Source organism: Manis pentadactyla, chromosome 2 (genome assembly GCF_030020395.1).
Source record: "Manis pentadactyla isolate mManPen7 chromosome 2, mManPen7.hap1, whole genome shotgun sequence".
Lineage (NCBI taxonomy): Eukaryota > Metazoa > Chordata > Mammalia > Pholidota > Manidae > Manis > Manis pentadactyla.
Window position 1 is genome coordinate 172,970,079 of NC_080020.1, and position 14,808 is coordinate 172,984,886.

A 14,808-nucleotide genomic window follows, 5' to 3' on the forward strand; every position below is an offset into this window, starting at 1 on the left:
CTTGATTCCTAAATTTATCATTAGGTCTTTGTGTGCCCTATTTCTTTTCAAAGAAAATCATATTTCAATCGGTTGTTTAAATATATGATCCTACGATTTGGGTTAAAGTCTATAATATAAATTTGACTACTCAGACTCCAAGATAACATAAACAACATGGTTGCTTTTTCCTGGCATTCCTACCATTTTCTGATTTTACCAACTAATTCCTCAGCCTCAGTGAAATTTAGCTTCAGAGTAGAAATTCTACCTTTATGTTACATCTCTCTTTTGGGAGTCAAGGCAAGACAGTTTTCTAATCTGTTGTAGTAAAATGTCATTTGTATTGTCCTTGAAAAGCATGGGCTTGGAATCAGATAGCCCTAGGTTCCTGACAGCTTCATTATTTCCTGACTACATGAACTTAGGGAGCATACTCACCTCTCTAAACATGATGTGTTCATCTGTTTGTAACCCCAGCAGATGTAGTCGTCCCATGTGGTTTAGTCTCTGTATAAATGATATATAAATAAGCACTATCCAGTGGCCAAAAAGTAATTTTAAAATTAATTTATTCATGCTTTCAAAGAACACCCATGAGGAAATAGTTCACAACCACTATGACATTTCTCAAATTTTCTTCCTCCACTCCTTAATTATGAAAGTCCAAGAGCCTTTCATTCTCACACACACACACACACACACACACACAAACTTTGTCTATATCACCAGCTTATTCCTCCAGCTCTCAGCCATCTATATATTCTGTAGATGGTCTTAACCTCTCTGACATAGTCCCCTCCTTCTCAGGTTCTCTCTCTACCTATTGAAAATATCCAGTAATTGAACCCACAAGTCTTCTCCTTTCATGAATATAGAAGTAGAGTAAGGAAGAAGGAAAAAGAGGGAGAAGGTACATGGCAGACACACATTAGTTATCCTTGTCCCTGTCACTTATTAAATAGAGACAATAAAATGTGCCTTAAATGGTTTTTAAGATGTTTAATATTGCACGTGTAAAGCACGTGGCATATGTTTAGCATATGATTTGCATGTAGTGGTTGGTTAGTAGTTCTATGATTTCCATTGTTTGTTTTTTTATATATAGATTCTAATTCTCTGGAGAAATTCTCCATAATTTCACCTATTTTCTTGAACATAGTAATCATGGTAATTTTAAGGTTCTTACATGCTAATCCCAAGAGCTGGATCACCTGTGGTTTGTTTCTATTGTCTCTTTTTTCTTTTGGTTTTCAGACATGCCGTTCTGTCTTTTGTTGCCCTGGTAATATTTTAATGAAACATGTTCATTGTGTCTAAATAAACTGTAGAGGCTCCAGCCGGTGCTGGTTTCCTCCATAGAGGTTTTGTCCTGACCTGCACTAAGCAGATAGAGTGGTGACAAATCATATTCCACTCAGGAGCTGAGTCACAGCCGGGCTAAGGCTCAGGCTACCCCTGCTTTGCTCCTAGCCCTCCAGAATTTTCCACTGAAAACTTGGTGTATTATGTGCATCCCCTCTCAGTGGGTGATCCCAGCTCTAATCAGTCTATCCTAAGGCTGCTGAAATGCTGTACTTCCAGAGGCTTTCTCCTTGAGTGTTCTGCCTCCTGCTCCATGCAGCCCCATGTTCTGAGTGTAAAACTGGCTTGAGCACCCACCCCACCCCTGCCCAGTCACCACCAAAATATCTGCTGGTTTCTCTTTTCCCTTGCAAGTGTCTCAGCAGTGCAGATCCTAGATTCTCAGCCCCCACCTTCCCTCCCTCCAACTCAGAATCAATTTATGCTGTCAGGGTAAAAGCAGTTGCAATAATTCCCTCATCTCTCTGAATTCTTCCCTCTCCAGAAACTTAGCAACCTTTCATTTTTAGTGTCTCAGAACCTCCTCACTGCCTTCAGACAAATGGTTCCTGTATATTTTCCAGCTTTTCTAGTTGTTCTAGGCAAGAGAACCAGTCTGCCTCTGGCCACTCCAACCTACTCAGATGCAGAAGTAAATGCCTCTTAAATGTTCATCCATTCCCCCTTTGCATTCTTTAACTACCCAAACAGCCTATAATACATTACCTGGTTTATCCTCAGCCAGTTAGCTGACTCCACTATGTGCTCATTTTCAGGTTCCTGAGCTTCCTTAAAAATATAAGTGTAGTTCAGTTCATTTAATGCTTTTTCTTCCCCCACTTCTTTCAGAGAAGTTCTGAACAAAGTCCACACTGCCATAATGAAATTTTAGTCATTAGTGCCATCCACCAGGCCTCATCAACTATAAATGTTGTGTAACTTTTCAGATTATATTTACCTATACTCTAAACTTTAGTCAACTGCAACCTTAAGTGTTATTCCATTCCCTAATTTTTTTTACTTGAGAATTAAATGTTGTATCTTTCTGTTCTTCTCCTTACAGATTATTTTGTTTTATCCAACTCTTTTCCTCAGAAGAAAATCACTTCATCAGACAGGCAAGGCTCTTGATAAAGCCATTTCTCAGCTTCTCCTAAAAGATATGTGTCATCCACCCATTCCCATAAATTTCACTTAAATCAATCCAGACCACAAGAGAGCCATGTGTTTTGACTTCATTCTTCACAGCTTCTATAGATCTATATCTAAGAATTATTAAATTATTTTTAATTTAACAAAGTTTAATAAACATTGTCTAATTATTATTCAATATATTTTTAATTTTAGAAATTTAACATTTCATGGGCGTACTGGTATGCCTGAAACAGTTCTAAACACTTCACAAATGTTAATCTATGTTATCTCCATAACCATCCTATGAAGTAGGAAATATTATCCCTATTTTACAGAATAAGAAATTGAGACCCAGAGAGGTTAAGTACTTTCCCAAGATTACACAGTTCAGTAAATGGTAGAGCCAGGATTAAACCCAGAAAGGTAGACTCCAGTACAGAAACTCTTCACCACTGTATAGCCATACAAAATTCATTATCATACTGATTGCAGGCGTTCTCTGAAATACATTCACTACTCGGTAAGGATCCATAAGATAGCTTCTCCCAGACTTTCTATCAGGAAAAGCTGTGGGGCTCTCTTCTAACAAAAGTGGGTGGTTTGCATTTCTATGAGCTTATCTAATCTTGGCTCTACTATTGTCCTACCCTTATTTTGCCTTTGACCAATTTCCTTGTTTATTTCATCTTTTTATGTTGTCACATTTTTCTAAACTGGCATAACTGCTTTGTGGAATGTGGTAGGGAACAGATGTATATAAATACATAAAATTAATTTTTTCCAAGTATTTATGAGATAAATCTATCACCAGGAAAATATAATTTCAGTTACCAAATCCTTCTGTGTAGTCCCAGTTATGTAGCTAGTGACTCACTTTCCACATCCTCATTTCTCTTACAAAGTAATGTCTGTATGAACTAGAAAAAGAAATGAAAATACCACCTAGGTCTTTCAGTTTTCTACTTAAAATGTCAGAGTCTCTGGAGACACATTCCAGAGCTTTGCAAGGCATGTCTGCCCTAATTGGCCACAGAAGTGACAGGATTCAGCCAGAATGTGTCGAGCAGGAGTCTAAGTACACAGGCAATGACCTGGTTGGGCTGTAAATGGGTGGGGAAATGGAAAGTCCTTGGTTACATTAGGCGGAGAATCAAGAACAAGAATCCAAGCTGAGAGTGGGGTGATGGCAGGTCAGGAGCCATTTTTTAAAAACAGAAATGATCAGAATGAGGTTGGAGTGTAGAGCCTACAGGGGAAACAGATGCTAGGACAAACAGTGGCTAGCATGGGATCAGTGGTCTTCTCCTGACTCAGCCTTGTCTATTTCTCTTGCTTCATCTTTCACCATGCCTCTTCTATTCTCCACTCCAACTGCACTAATAAATTACTAAATGCTCAACTGTCTCATACCTCCAGAACTTTTTTCATGCTCCTCCCTTCCCTTTACCTCTGTCCACCTGACAAATATCTAGTCATTTTTCCAGATTCTGCTTGAGTATCTTCACTCTGAAGCCTTCCTTGTCTCCCTGACACAGCCCATCCCCACTTATCCTTTTTGCCTCTTCCTCATCCATGTGACTGTTGCCACATTTTTGACCTTCACAGCACTGATAAGCAGTATGAATTTGCACCTTAGCCTTTTGATGTTAGAAATGTCATGTTACTGTATTTTTCTAAATCAGATTTAGAAAGTATTAGTCCCCAGGTGCTAGGATGTTGACACACTCAATATATTTACGAGTGCCTCTCCCTCTCCCTAGGATATAGTCAGAATAGGAAGGTAACAGTCCAGAAAATGAAAGAAATAGCCCTCTGGTCCTCAGTACACCTCTAGTACATTGTTGAATAGAAGTGGCAAGAGCAGACATAATTGTCTCATTCCAGACCTTTGGGCTTTAATTTAAAAATAATTTTAAAATCTAGTCTTTCATCATTACCTATGATGTTTGCTGTGCAATTTTTGTACAGGCCTTTGTCAGGTTGAGGAAGTTTCATTCTATTCCTAATTTGTTCATGAAAGGGTTTTGCATTTTATCAAATGCTTTTTCTGCATCTATTAAAATGATTATGTAGTTTTTGTCCTTCTTTCTAATAACATGACGTATTACATTGTTTGATATTAAACCAACCTTGCATTCCTAAGATAAATCCCACTTGGTTGTGGTGTATAATCCTTTTCATATGTTGCTGGATTTGGTTGACAAGTATTTTGTTGAGATCTTTGCATCTATATTCATAAGGGATATTGGTATGTAATATTTCTTTTCTTGTGATAGCTTTGCCTGGCTTTAGTATTGGCCTCATAATGAGGTAATACAGGCCTCATAGAATGAGTGGAAAGTGTTCCTTCATCTTTTTTTGTGGGGGGAGAATTTATGGAAGATGAATGTTATTTCTTCTTTAAATGTTTGGTAGAATGCACCAGTGAATCCATCTGTGCCTTGGATTTTCTTTTTGTGAAGTTTTCTGATTACTGATTCCATATCTTTACCAGTTGTAGGTTGTACAGAAAAGTTAAGGCATGAGACTCCTATCCTTAGGACTCCTATCCTTTTCAGCTATAAATTTCTGTGTGAGCACTGCTTAGGTTGTATTTCATATAATTCAGTATGTTGTGTTTTTATTTTCAACCATCCCAAATTATTTTCCAATTTCTCTTGTGATTTCTTCTTTGATCCATTGATTATTTAGGAATATGTTGTTTAATTTTCACATATTTGTGAATTTCCCAAATTTATTTCTGCTATTGATATCTAATTTTATTCCACTATAGTCAGTGAAGATGCTTCAGATGGTTTCAACTTCTAAAATTTATTGTAGCCATGGCCTATCATATAATCTATCCTGAAAAATGTTCCATGTTCACTTGAGAAGAATGTATAATCTGCTGGTTCTGGATATGAAATTTCTTGTACCATCATCCCCTGGTCTCCATCTCCTTTGTGGGAGCCAGTGTAAGAGTACTAGAATAGTGGACACTGCTGCTTCTTTTTCTTCCCCTCCTGGGTTCTGCCTTCTAGAGTGGGAGAATAAGGAAATTATACCAAATTAACTTAATTTCTTCCTGCTGCCCTTCCAGTCAGTTTCCAAAAACTTCCAGATATGCATAGCTTTTCCTTAACTAGCTGTGACTTCTCTTCCTGGATGCACTATGACAATGAAATGTGTCTCTTCCCACAAGCAAAGCAAATTGAGTGCTTTTGCTTTTCCCTCCTTTCAGTGGCTGCCTTTGAAACACTCCCAATTAGGAGCTGTCAAAGCTTAGTCTTCTGGGACATCCCCATGCCACCACCTTTTCTCAGCCTCAGATACCTGCTATGGCAGTAAACCATTTCCATCACAGGTACAACTACCTATAGCAACAAGTCAACCCATGACTTGGGTTAACACCTACATTCAAGCTTGGGTCCTAGACCTCAATTCTCTGGTGCCATTATCCACTGTCCAGAAAGAGCTTAGAAATTCAAAGCCCAAAATAGTGGCCTTGACAACTTCCCTACCTCTCACTCTCAGAATGCTCCTGGGAATTGCAAATAAATTCATATCTTTATGGAACCCTAATACGTGTTAAAAGAGGCATTTGCCTCTCTTCCTGAATTCCAGGGCCTTCTGTAAATCATCCCAGAAGTTTTAAAGCATTCTGTAAAATATTTTCAACTCAATCTCTTCTCAGTCCTCTGATAGTCCCCACATCAGGAGTTACTTTTGAGAGACGTTACCCATTTAGTAAGATCACAGGATCTTAGCTATTGACTCAAAATCAGTAGAGTCAAATTCCAGAGATCATGATTTTTCCTTGTGCAACATTCAAAGTTTCTTAGTAATCCCACAATGATGTAGCAAGTGTGAATTTGGTCCATAACACTGAGGTGCAAGAAATGTAACATTGCCATAGTTTTAGCCCTCAGCAACTTGCCATAGTGGCAAGATCTTCTGTTCTTGGGAGGGTGACCAGCAACCCCAGTATTCCCAGGATGAAGGGTTTTCTGGGTTTCAGGACTTCCAGTGCTAAAAATGGGCAAGCCAGACAGTTGGTCATCCTAAGTCTTGGACAAACATTAGCTTACAAGCCTTCCCCTTACTATATTATGAGCTCTAAGAGTTAAGGAACACATCTAATGAATTTTTATATACCCAGGCCTAGTGCCTGGGACATGATAGGCACTCAATAAATTCTTAATAAGGAAACAAATCAATTCACAAACAAATGGCTGAACCAGTGTAAAAATAAATTAAGATAGCAATAATCCAAAGGCTGAGTCACATCAGAAGTCACCTCAGGCAGCTGAAATGGAGTGTCCTGTACTTCCTATTCATTCCTTTAAGAGAGCATCCCTTCCAGGCTTAAAGAAGCCATGTCCTTGGAGCAGGGGCAAATTCCCCCCATGCACATATACACCATGAGTTCTACATCCTGTATTTCCAGAGTGATGGATTTGAGAAGCATCAAGTAGATTTCCATCACACTTTGGATCTGTTCTTCAAGAAGACAACACACCTCTTGACATAAGCACACTGATAAGAAAGCCTAAGCTTCTGAAGGTACCTACACCTGCCCAGCCTACCAGACCTCCTAGTTCTGTGCTGCACGGACCCCACCTCCCACCACCACCCCAGCACATTCCCTCTGGGGTGTAGGCTAATGCTACAGCAGAGGTTTTCTGCTCCACCGTGTCTCTTTCCACTTGTCTTCTCACCAGACACTGATATTCCTCTCTCCCCATAAGATCTTTTTTTCTCCTTTTCAGCTTTCCTCATATAATTTCTTCCATGTTTTCCTGTAAGTTAGAGTAGATAGAGTCAGTGTGCTTTCTTTCATCTTGTGAGGCAGGGAGACCTTTATGTTTGTACAGGTTTAACTGACGGTTACCTCAAGTAAGAAGACACAGTGTACAGATGTTTGTGCCAGTTCTGATTCCATATTTCCTGGAGTTGTGTGGTTATCCTTGGAAAACTACCACAGAAGACTGCCTTATTTCCATGCCTGGTTTAAAAGGGTGCACCTAGAAAATCTACTTACACGGCTGATTGTCTCTTCTCCCATGTGCTAACCTCTGAAATATCCACGGCACCCCCTGTTCTGCAGTATCTTTCACTCAAACAGTAACACCGCTTCCAGAATTCTGGCTGTGTTGATCTCAAAGGCCCAGTCTGCCACCTGCCTCCTCACTGTACCTCAGCTTTCTTCTCCCCACTCTCCCCTCCTCCTAGACCACCTTCTTCTTAAACCCTCTCTGGCATTCCAGGGATATTCGCAATCAGCCCACTCTAACCCCAGAAGTTCAACACAACCGGATGTTATCACCCTCAAAATAAGACCTGAGTTTTCACAGCACCCCTCATAAGCCTGTTTCAAGACTCTGTTTTTTTAAGAATTACAAGTCTTAAAACTCCAAATTTACCATTAAGACTTTAGCCCCCTCTGGGGTGAACACCCACTTCAGGTTATAGGGCCCCTCTGTCTCTGCATTGTTAGCCCTCTTTTGTACATCCCCAGCCAGGGAGGGAGCAGTGCCTTGCGTGGGGCACTGGAGATGTGGGCAGGAAGTCTCTTCCTCCCAGGGCAGGGTAAACGGCTTGCCCCTCCCTGACACCCCAGGGGAACTCCAGGAAACCTCAGTATGGGATTAATCTTCAAAACGTGCCAAAGACTGGAGTTGAAGCTGTGTTTATGTATGTCCTCGTTTCAGAAAAGAGAGTGGCTGCTCTTGGCCAAAGGAGAGCCCCTGAGCCGAGGACACGGCCCAAGAGAGCCCGCCAGCACCTTCTATGTGATCATGTCGTCACGCTCCCCCACTCTGCTGGTGAAGGCGGTGGCCACGCGGGAGCTGATGCTGCCTGGTCCCTTCCCAGTGCTGCCTGAGGACCCGCTTGATGACAGTCTCAAGACCGTGGAGGCAGGTGGAGCCTAGAAGGCATGAGACAGATAAAGGGCAGAGAAGAGAAAGGAGTCTGAGAAAGGGATGAGAGAGAGAAGTGAGCAAGGGAAAGGACAGGGCAGAGGGAGAAGTGGTTCTGAGTGCAAGAGGGTCAGAGAAGAAGGGAGTCATGGGAAGGAACTGAGGCTGGAGATCAGGAAGCAGCTGCATGATGGTCTATGCTTACAGCCTTTCTCTGCACTGTGTGTGTGCACGCATATACCTGTGTTTGTGCACATCTGTTTCTGTTTGTTGAGGAAAAATCAGCCCTTGTAGGCACCCAGAATAGGAAGGAATTAAAAATGAGACTCCCATGAAAGGAGGGAACAGCCCTGCAGATCATTTCTCCTCCTCCTCCTCTCCTGAGTCTAGATTCTGGAGTTCCTCTGCCAGCCTCCCAGGCCGGGTCGCAGGGCTGCTCTGGGCAGGGAGAACGGGAACTGCACTGCAGCTGGTTGCTGGCTTACACGGAGACACAACAGAGCCTGGTATTGTGCTCTGGGCTGAGCAGCCATGGGGATGCAGAGAGAGGTGGGCATGAGTGGCCATGGCTCGTTCAGCGTCTCACTTCTGGGCCAATGGTTCCTGGCACAGGATGTTGTGGCCGGAAAACCTGACCTCTCAGGAATGCTGTGTTCACGTGTCCTCCGCTCTGCTCACCTCGCAGGCTGGGAACTCAGTGTACTGGCCTTGTAGACTGGGAGCACCCCAGGCCACCACACACCCTCCCTCACAGCCCTGCACACTGGCTGCCTTGTAACCCTCATGGTGCTCCGGCCCCCTCAGAATCCCGTGACACACTTCTGGGGGCCGTGGAGTGTCCCTAACCACTCAGGGTTGCTCCTACTGCTTGTACTCTTGCCTGACACCTCCCGAGCACTCAGACCTCAGGGCCAGAGCACTTGTGGGCCCTACATCTGTTTCACAGCCTTCGGTGAAGCCCCTAGTCTCCACACCTGCTCCAGCCTCTCGTGCTCAAAGGGCTTCTCCTGACTTCATGGGTTCTGTGGCCTCAGTGCCCTGAGTGAGGCTCCTCCTCTCTCCTCCTCAGAGCCTGCTGGATGGTCTAGAGCTGGAGCCCACCTACAACCCCTTGCAAGTTTGGAGCCACCTGTACTCACACCTGAGCAGCACCTTCTTCAAGCCTCAGGGGCGACCCCACCACAGCTGGGAGAGCCGGGCCCTGAGAAAGGTACAGCTCCCCTCTTTCCTTCCCTGCCTCCCTTTTAGGCCCCAAGCCCAGAAAGCCCTCCTCCCATCCCCAAACCCCTCATCCAAGAGAGTGGCCCTCCTTTGTTGGAGGGGAGAACCAGGCCAACAGCAAAGGAAGAAAAGGAGCAGCCCTTTGTTCTAGACAAAGGAAATTACAACCCCTCCCCATAGGGAAGATTTTCTACTTGATAATGTTTAGATATTTCAATCCTAGTGTTTCTGATAACTCACTAGTTATTTAACAGACCACCACCCCCGCTAAGCAAACTGGCCACACTGGAACTACAGCCACAACCTTCTGTCCAAAGAAAAGGCTGGAAGGTGGGGGAAAAGATACCCAAGGGAAGGGAGTAAATGAGGCTTTACTGAGCACCAGTCATTTGCTAGATTTTGTGACCAAAGCTTTCACATATATTTTTCTCATTTAATCCTCACAGCATCCCTGCAAGGTAAGTGTTATGCTCACTTTACATATGAGTCAAGGGAGGCTTAGCAGGGTTAGTAGCTTGGAGACAGGGCTCTAGTGACAAGGACTGAAGAGAAAGAGTAATTGAGGGTGGAGTTATTTTTATTAAATCCATATTCTATAATATTTGGGCTTCCTTTGCTTTATTAATCTTTTCCTAGTTTCCCAGTTACAGAGCCTTTAGAAAAGTCCTGCTTTGCCTTAGCTGAAGTTACAAAAGAAAGGTGTTTCCAAACTACAATCGAAAGGAGATTCCACCACGAGACAAATGGTGGGCAAGCTAACAGATGAGGGACCCTCAGCCAGGAGACGGCACCGTGGAGGCTAGAGCCCAGGGGACTCCACTGCCTAGGCTTTGAGGCTGTCACTCGAAGGGTGGGACACCTGAAGGAGTCAGGAAGCCAGCAAGGAATGGGATAGGGTATCAGGAACTCTGTCTGGTCTTCAGAGAAGGCTCTGCTTGCATTGCAGCCTGGGCAGTTGCAGACCAACCGAGTTAGAGCCACAGTGGCCCCCCTGCCTGTGACTCCAGCCCCTAACAGAGTCCCCAAGATGTCAGCAACCAGCAAAGCCTCCACAGAAGTCTTGTTCCAGCCTTCCAGGGAGGAGGAGGAGGAGGCGGAAGAGGAGGAGGAGGAGGAGGAAGAGGAGGAGGGGTACCCCTCAGGGCTCTAAGTCACCAACGCCAGAGGCAGCCAGCCTGCTCAACCACTTCCATGCTAAGGCTCACACAGCAGCTTTCGTTGGTCAAACTTGTCTTCTGTCCACCTGATGTCTGCCTTGCATCAGCCTCTGTGAGCTCCAGGTGACTTTAGAGCCTTCCCCTCTTCTGCCATCAGTGCTGCCACCAACCCACTCCTCAGGCCTGGAAGAGACACACCCAAGCCTTGTCCTTCTAGCAGGGAGCTTGGACTCATTCTCTTTTGGATCATTTGATACTGTTAACACAGATGAAGATTAAATACCCAGTAAGCCTCCACCATTGTTAGGCTCATTCTCTGCCCTGAATTTCTCTTTATAGCTCTGTGTAAGCAGATAGGTGAGGTCAGGTCCCCTTCAGGAAACTGGGCCTCTAAGGATGAGGTTTTCAGAGCTCATGAAAAACAAGGATTGAAATCCAATACTCATTCCAAAGTCTACAGCCCTCCTACTACACCCACTGTACCCACACTTAGGTTCCCTTCAGCCTCCTCACAGAAAAGTGGCTGGTGCTTGGTACATACATGCAACGTGTGTGTGGTGGTGGTGGGGTCACATCACTGAGAACAGGGGACAGAATGGTGTGAAATGACCTAGTCCCTTCCTATTCCCCTTTCCCCACCTTCCCATCGGCCCTCTCCATGCACAGAATAACAGCCATTTATAAAATGTTTAGTCTGTGCCTCACATTGCACTAAGTACTTGAGAAATTTAACTCCTTTCATACAAACAACCCTTTTAGTAGAGTCTGTTATTAAGTTTTCCCATTTTTACACGGGGGTGCAGGGAATGAGGGTTGCAGATGTTATACAACTGCCCAGGGTCAGAGAGAGAGAGGGTCAAGTCCAGGCAGGCCTGACTGGACCACCCAAGTGCTGAGCCGCCACACTGCCTGGCTCCTTTCTGTGACCCCTTCCTCCTGCCACAGCTTCCACCCCCTCCCTGGTTCTCCTCCACACCCACACAGCACACCCCACCACCATGCCCTCTGGGACTATTCACACACATAGTACTCTTAAACCCAAACTGCCTTTAATGATGATAAAGCTTTTTAAAATACGTGTCTCTGGAAAAAAAAACAATACAGGGGTAAGGATCCAGGCATAGTCCAGCATCTCCCTATAGCCTCCTGCAGGCCCCTCACAGCATACCCACTCTGACCAAGCACCCCTGTCAACAGAGCTCATCCAGCAGCTGTCTGTCCCCCAAGGAGGATGACTTGGGATGCTGGTTTCCCCCAGGTTCCTGCCTCAGCCCCTGCCATCTGTCCCACTTCCAGGACTCCTTGAGATTGATCACCCTACCCTTGACTCCCCTGATCCATCTGGTCCCCTGGTGTCATTCAGGCTCCTCCAGCCCTCTGGTTCTAACAGTTTTCCTTGATCCCCAGTGCCACCTCCCCATGGGCCTCCTAGCAGCAACCCTAGCCTTGCCCGGCTTCTCACTTGGAGCCCTCTGTCTTGACCCCAGTCCCGTCGGTTCCTACTCTACAGCCCACAGTCCCAGATCCCGGAGGCCCTGCTCTTCTGGACCTGGCTGTACAGGGCAGTGTTTGAGCTGTGGCCTTTGCTGCCACTGCCTGTTGGAGCTCCAGGTTCAGGAAAGGCTGGGCCCTGGGGCTTAGGAGCTGGGAGGGGCTTTGTGCTCCGAGGGGGTGGCACAGCATAGTCGTCCATGGCAGGGTTGTAGGGGAGTTCATAGCCCTCCTCCTTCACCCGAGCCTGGCACCACCACGCATCCTTGGGCTCCTGAGGCAGGTCATAAAGGCCCCGGATAGCAGCTGGGGCCAGACCCTCAGGTTCATCATAGATGGGGTCTTCTTTGAGGTCCGTCAGCTTGGCCTTCAGCAACTGCTGTTGCACATGTTCATGCAAGTCCCAAAAGAGCGGTTTCTTTAACTGTACCCCCTCCCCTGCCCGAGCAGGGGTGCTGTCCAGAGGGTCTGAATACAGGGAATCCTGGGAAAGCCCTGGAGGAATCCGCAGGGAGTCTAAGGGTTCAGCATACAGGGCTGGAGGGCTGCCCAGGAGCTCCTGAGGGCCAGGGGCAGAAACCAGCTTCCCCTCTGCCACTTCCCCTTCACGGGAATCAGCTCCAAGAACATCCTGCACCTGGCCATCCTTGCCCTGCGCACCATCCTTTCCTTGGGCCTTCTGCCAGCAGATAGCAGTCTCAACTGCCTGAAAGATGTCATTTCCCTGTGCCGTCTGGAAGGTGAAGGTTCCAGGACCAGAGGGGCAGCGACGGCCAGCCTCAAAAGAGAACATGACCTGAAGAGGGTGTGGAGGGAAACACATTACCAGGAGCCATGAGAGGTGAATCACAGTACCACAACTAGTTTAGGAAATTTGCAAAGAGAAGACTATCTGGGGAAGGAGGTGGGGTCATGGGCTAGGCAAGGAAGGGTTATCCAGATGGCAGTGCTCCCCACCTTCCTGTTCTGCCCACTCGACCCACAGCTGTTGATCTAGGAAGCCAGCCCTCCCTGACAGCCCTCGCACCTTGTCACGGCCATAGCGGCGCAACAGAGTGTAAGGCCAGGAAAGGAGTGGCTCCAGAATCTGACTCTGGGCCCCCACAGTCAGGAGAGTCAACTTCTCAGCCTCCACCCTCAGCACGTAAGAGCCATGCAGGTCACAGCGCTCAGCAGCTTCAGTTCTCTGCACCGTTACCCAGAACTGGGATCCTGGAAGGAATACACAATTAGACCGGCACCTGGAGGGGCGGGGGGCAAGGGGAGAGGGGCGCATTGTGCAAGCACTCATATGGAAGCCCGCTCTCAGGAGCTTCTTGAACCCTCAAATCGCCCCTTTTCAAGGGCACTCTTCCTGTCCACCCCATCCCTGCCCAGTCTCCTCAGCGTCTACCTTCCCAGGTGGGGCTATATAGCGAGTTCTCCAGCATCTCCAAGGCAGAAATCTTGGGTAAGTTCTCAGCAGGTGCCAGAGCCCAACTGCCTTTCTGGGTTGAAGAGAAAGGACTCTGTAATTTCCTCAGCGCGGTTCCCGGGAGCTGAGCCAGCCCAGTTCCTCTGCTTCTGTAACTGCCCCCACCCTGCATCGCCTCTAGGGTCCAGGACGGCTGGTCCTAGCCCCTCGCCCGCAGCCCTGGCCCCTCACCGGAAAGGCGTTTTGGCACAGCGTTTGCACCCAGGCGGCGCTGGATGGCGCGTCCGCCGCCAGCAAGTGGGAGCGCTGCGCAGTGTCCAGGCGGAAGGCTGAGGCGCCGGGCTCCGGGGGACTCTCCACCGCCACGGGGGCCACGCTTACACATTCCGCCAGGCGGATCACCTTGCAGTCCAGGCGGCGCGAGCCCCCTCGGCCCCCTCCAGAGCTCGACCCCTTGTGGTCAAAGAACTCGAGCCGCGCTACGCCGTGGGGACTGGCAGGGTACAGCACAGCCCATGTCTTCCTCCACCTCTGCGGGGAGAGAGCGAGAGACGCGGTCCGGCTCCGACGGGGAAGGAGAAACCGGCTCTAGCTGATTTGGGGTTGAAGGCTTCCTGCTGCCCCGTCTCCCCAGGACCAGAGAGAGTGCACCCCAAGACCGGCAGGCGCCCCCTCGGAAGTGTGCATAGCAACTTAGCGGGAGCAATATAGGGCTCCGGGGCGCCAGGCGCCACGCTCCGACCCGCTGCCCGCCCCCCGCTCTTTCTCCCACCCTAGCTCTGAAGCGGCTCGGCACGCCCTGCCCCCGCAACTACCTTGGTACCGAAACGCTGACTCTGTAGAAAGAGTGGCCCTTCCATCACCGCCCCGTCCATGGCCACCGGCGGTTTCTTCCTTGCTTCCTGGCCCCGCGGCTGGGGGCGGGGACGGGGCGAGGGGCGGGGACGGGCCCACCGGAGGCGTTCCCTCCCCTCTCTCTGGCCCCGGGTCCTCAAAGCGGGAGGAAGGAAACGAACTAGAAGCAAGGGCAGGGGGTTCCCCAGATAAGCTGGGTGACAGACTACCTCCAGGCCCCCACCCACAGCCCTGGGACGCTCACAAGTGGCTTCACCAAGAGAAACCTCGCGGTTTCGGCCGGAGAGCTCTGGCGCCTGGGTTTAGGGGCTGC

The 14,808-nt window shown here is 47.4% G+C and overlaps 2 protein-coding genes across 2 annotated transcripts in view; one reads left to right on the forward strand and one right to left on the reverse strand.

The window, feature by feature from the left end:
* The window catches only part of M1AP (meiosis 1 associated protein), a 90,116-nt gene extending 78,961 nt beyond the window's left edge, over positions 1–11,155 (forward strand). The window contains exons 8-10 of the mRNA XM_057497067.1: positions 8,148–8,354; positions 9,427–9,567; positions 10,525–11,155. Coding sequence (XP_057353050.1) covers positions 8,148–8,354; positions 9,427–9,567; positions 10,525–10,728 — 552 coding nt within the window. The 3' untranslated portion in view covers positions 10,729–11,155. The remainder of the gene's footprint in view (positions 1–8,147; positions 8,355–9,426; positions 9,568–10,524) is intronic.
* Positions 11,156–11,762: 607 nt separating this feature from the next.
* DOK1 (docking protein 1) lies at positions 11,763–14,660 on the reverse strand. Its single transcript, XM_036930726.2, is given in 6 exon segments — positions 11,763–12,242; positions 12,244–13,022; positions 13,254–13,438; positions 13,620–13,713; positions 13,872–14,171; positions 14,456–14,660. Coding segments are annotated over 6 exon segments (1,467 nt in total). The 5' UTR covers positions 14,516–14,660; the 3' UTR covers positions 11,763–12,193.
* Between the last annotated feature and the right edge of the window lie 148 nt (positions 14,661–14,808).